Below are 4,101 nucleotides of genomic sequence, written 5' to 3' on the forward strand. Positions count from 1 at the left end.
GCAGGAAGCTTCCAACCCCGACACTCCTCCCTGCAAAGGCAGTAGCTGGGGTTTCTGAGGGTGAGGGCCTGTCTGCCCGAGGGATGCCTGGGACCTTCCCTAGTGGGGACCCCTGGGTCTGGGGTCTCAGAGTTCCTCTGTCCAGTGGCACAGGGAGCTCTTGTGCCACTACCGGGCAGGCTCACCTGAGATGGGACATGGTCCAGTCCTGAGCGGAGCATATGGCCCCAGGCAGGGAAGGGACTTTGCTGGAGACAGCTTCCCACCATCAATTGACTCAGGATCTGGTCCCTCCCCGGAAGCCCCACTAGACGGACTCACCTGACGGTGGTGTCGGAAAATAAGATCCGTGGGGGTGATGAGAAACCCAGTCTTTGGGATGTTGTTGGTGAAAATCATTTTCTTCCCCGAATCCACTTCCATCCCCTGCAGCTGCCGGTTTCTGATGAGGCTGAGAAGACAAACCAGCCCAGTCAACGTGGTGATCGGATGGGGACTCTCCGGGTCACGGGAGAAGGAACAGAATTAGGGCACCAGGCTGTGGAAGCCGACTTCTGGTCTTCACAAGCCCACGCCTGTCCTTCGGGTTTGTCAGAACCTCCCCAGGGCACCTGCATCTCCAGTTTCCTGCTAGAGACTCACGTTACTGTCATCAAGGTGCATATACTCATCGATGCAGGTGAGGCCCAAGCCAGGAGGGGCTGGAGGCTAATTCCCAAGCTGAGGCGTTTCCTTGCTCTTAGTGCCTCTACTTAGAATTGCCTGGAGATGCCCGGAGGCAGCTGGCGCCACACCTGGCACCCAGACCTCAGCCACCTGTTCTAGGAGCACGGCTGAGTTCTCCCTGGCTGGGAAGGGGGCTGTCCGAGACCAGGCACAGAGCCGGGAGCCCTCTCACCTCAGCAGGCTTCCCCTCAGCAGCCTCAGGGCCCCCAAAGACTCCACCAGCTCCTGAAGCTCCTTCTGGACCACAGCAGCCCCCTCCGGAGAAGACTTCTCCATCACCAGCCGGCCGCGTGCTTCAATCAGGGGCAGCTGGGCCTCCTTGGCGGGGAATTCGTCCAGCAGCTTCTGAAGGACACACACACACACACACACACACACACACACACACACACACAGAGTAAGGTAATGGGGAGGGGGGTCTCTGCTCCCCAAACCTGCTTTTTTGGGATGCAGGGGACAGAATCTCTCTGTGGGGACAGCCCTCTTACCTCGACATCGACCTCTCGGGACTGGGCATCCCATGGGCCCGTGTCTACGCGGTGGGCCTCCAGCTTCTGCGTAAGCACGGAGATCCACTGTCGCAGCTCCAGAACCTCGTGGCTGAAGGTGCAATGTTCCCGCACGCTCTGCCGGCACGTGTCCACAAGGTCCTGCAGCACAGCCCCGGGGGACCCAGGCTGAGACCTCACCCTGCAGGACCCTCAGCCCTGCCCGAGCCCCAGGGGAGGATGGCCCCCAGGGCTCCCCATCCAGCCAAGAACATGAGGGGTTGGTCTTCTCTTCTGCACAGCGCAAGGAATTTACCCCAGAAAGACCAACTCTGGTTTAAAGTGCCTATAAGCCTGTCCTACTTTTATGGAAAGTACCAGGTCTGGGTGAGGGTGCGGGCAATGGGAGCTCTCGTCCATCACGGGTTTGGGCGTAAACTGGTACAACCACTTGGGAAGACCGTAGGTCTGTATCTACTAAAACCCAACACAGGCATCCCTATGACCCAACCATTTCATTCCTGCGTGTAACCCATCAGATGTGAACATATCTTCACCAAAAGGCACATGTGTGTTGTTACTTGTGAGAGCCCCAGACTGGAAACTACCCAAGTGCCTGTCAATGGTAGATGGATAAATGCATTGAGGTGGAATATTTCACCTCCGCCGCAGCCAGAATGAACAATCTACACAACAATCTACTGCAACATTATGGATGGATTTACAGCAATCATGTGGAGACCTAGAAGCCAGAAACAAAACGAAATATGCTGTCTGACTCATTTGAAGTAACGTATAAAATCAGGCAAACCCAATCGATGCCATGCCAAGTCAAAGGTCAGGGTTACTTGCAGGTGTCAGGCAGCAACTGGAGGGGGCACGAGGACAGGTATTGTTCTGTGCTGTGATCTGGGTGCTGGTAACGCAGATTTTTTTTCTTTTTACAAATGCATTAAGCTGCATAATTAGATGTTCACTTTTCTGTATATGATTATACTTTGATAAAAAGTCTTTAAAATGGTCTTGCTTTGTTTCCCCTCCCCTGAGTCAATCATGGCTCAGCTCTCTGGGACCTTGTTCATCTCTGTCTCCACAAAAGGTGGGTGTTGTATCCAGCAGAGTAACCATTCTCTGTCCCCCTGGTCACCCAGCCTGAGACCCTCAAAGCCCCCCCCCCCCTCAGCCCACCACAGGCCAGTCAGACCGCAGGGTCTGTGGTCCCCTCTCTTGCTGTGATTCTCAGTTTAGGTCCTTGTGATTCTTTGCTGGGCCACTGCAGGGCCTGCCTTCCTGCATTCCAGACACTGGCTGACACAACTGGCTGCCACTAGAAGCTGGGGACTTCCTTGCCCTGTCACTACCACCGTCTCCTCCTGTCCCCTGTGCACCAACATCAGACACAATGCCTTACACAATGGGGTATGTGCCCCCCAGGGGGACAGGAAGATCTCCTGGGCTATGGGGGAAGGACTTATTAGAATTTACTAGACTTAAAAAGCACCAAAATAATAAAAGAAGAGCAATACTTTTTTGAAGAAGCATTTAAACAATAAAGAAAGAAGTATGAGAGAAATGGAATATCACCGTTTTGCAAGCCTTGCGATGCTCAGCTAATACTTTTTCTAATTATTATAACAATCCATTAGCTCATCGTTCGGATGTAGGCATGAAAGCTGATGTCTGCTGCTTCTGTGGGCTCTGCAGGCCCCTGAAGAGCAAGCACAGTGATTCCTACCTATTTCTCTACTTTCCCAGCCCCAACCTTGAGGCCACACGCTGTTAATTTATTAAATGGAATTAAATGCATTCATCCAGACCTCATGCCTCGATTAAGACCAACAATGCAGAGCTACCCCACACCTCGCAAGGTTTTCTCATGTCCTACTGATGTCCACAGAGATGAAAAAGCTGTTTATCGTGACCCGAGCTTAGAGTCTTACTCCAGTACTCTCATCACTAGAGGCATTTGTAGCTGTTGAGTAGAGCAAGTGCGGTCTGACCACCTCCGATGTCTTTGGTATAGCCTTCTTGGAGCACCTATTTCATCAAAAGGTATTATTTTATTTTATTTTATTTTTCTAAAATGTTATTTTATGACATAGGCTTTTTTTTTCTTTTAATGTATTTATTTATTTATTTTTGGCTGCGCTGGGTCTTCGTTGTTGTGTGCGGGCTTTCTCTAGTTGCAGCGAGCGGGGGCTACTCTGTTGCGGTGCACGGGCTTCTCACTGCAGCCACTCCTCTTATCGTGGAGCACAGGCTCTAGGCGCGTGGGCTTCAGTGGTTGCAGCACGTGGGCTCAGTAGTTGTGGCTCACGGGCTCTAGAGCGCAGGCTCAGTAGTTGTGGTGCAGGGGCTTAGCTGCTCCGCGGCATGTGGGATCTTCCCGGACCAGGGCTCAAACCCGTGTCCCCTGCATTGGCAGGTGGATTCTTAACCACTGCGCCACCAGTGGTTTATTTAAAAATAAATTTTATCTATTTTTTCAATTGAAGTATATTTGATTTCCAATGTTGTGTTAGTTTCAGGTGTACAGCACAGTGATTCAGTTATATGTACATATATATGTGTGTGTATATATATATATATATATATATATATATTCTTTTTCAGATTCTTTTCCATTATAGGTTATTATAAGTCATTATTTTATTATAATTACTCTCCTTTTATTTCTCTTTTTGATAATAGAAAAAGCATTATATTAAATTTTAAAATTGTGCAGGTAACTCTATGAATTTCAGGGTTGCAAAGAAGGTGTCAGGAATATTTGTTATTAACATAGGGCATGCAGGGTCCAGAAGGGTGGAGAACCCTGCCTTAGACTAGCGTTCTTGAGCTGTGACTGCCTGACAGCTGGCTTTGCACGCCGGGGCGGGGGGGGGGG

At 50.6% G+C, this 4,101-nt stretch overlaps 1 protein-coding gene across 1 annotated transcript in view; it reads right to left on the reverse strand.

Annotated features, from left to right (window-relative positions):
• The window catches only part of SYNE3 (spectrin repeat containing nuclear envelope family member 3), a 49,321-nt gene that overhangs the window by 15,018 nt on the left and 30,202 nt on the right, over nucleotides 1-4,101 (reverse strand). Inside the window, exons 11-13 of the mRNA XM_007447323.1 lie at nucleotides 1,215-1,376; nucleotides 899-1,071; nucleotides 322-451 (exon numbers count right to left, since the gene is read on the reverse strand). Coding sequence (XP_007447385.1) covers nucleotides 322-451; nucleotides 899-1,071; nucleotides 1,215-1,376 — 465 coding nt within the window. The remainder of the gene's footprint in view (nucleotides 1-321; nucleotides 452-898; nucleotides 1,072-1,214; nucleotides 1,377-4,101) is intronic.

This window comes from Lipotes vexillifer, unplaced genomic scaffold (assembly GCF_000442215.2).
Source record: "Lipotes vexillifer unplaced genomic scaffold, Lipotes_vexillifer_v1.1 scaffold1017, whole genome shotgun sequence".
Classification (NCBI taxonomy): domain Eukaryota; kingdom Metazoa; phylum Chordata; class Mammalia; order Artiodactyla; family Lipotidae; genus Lipotes; species Lipotes vexillifer.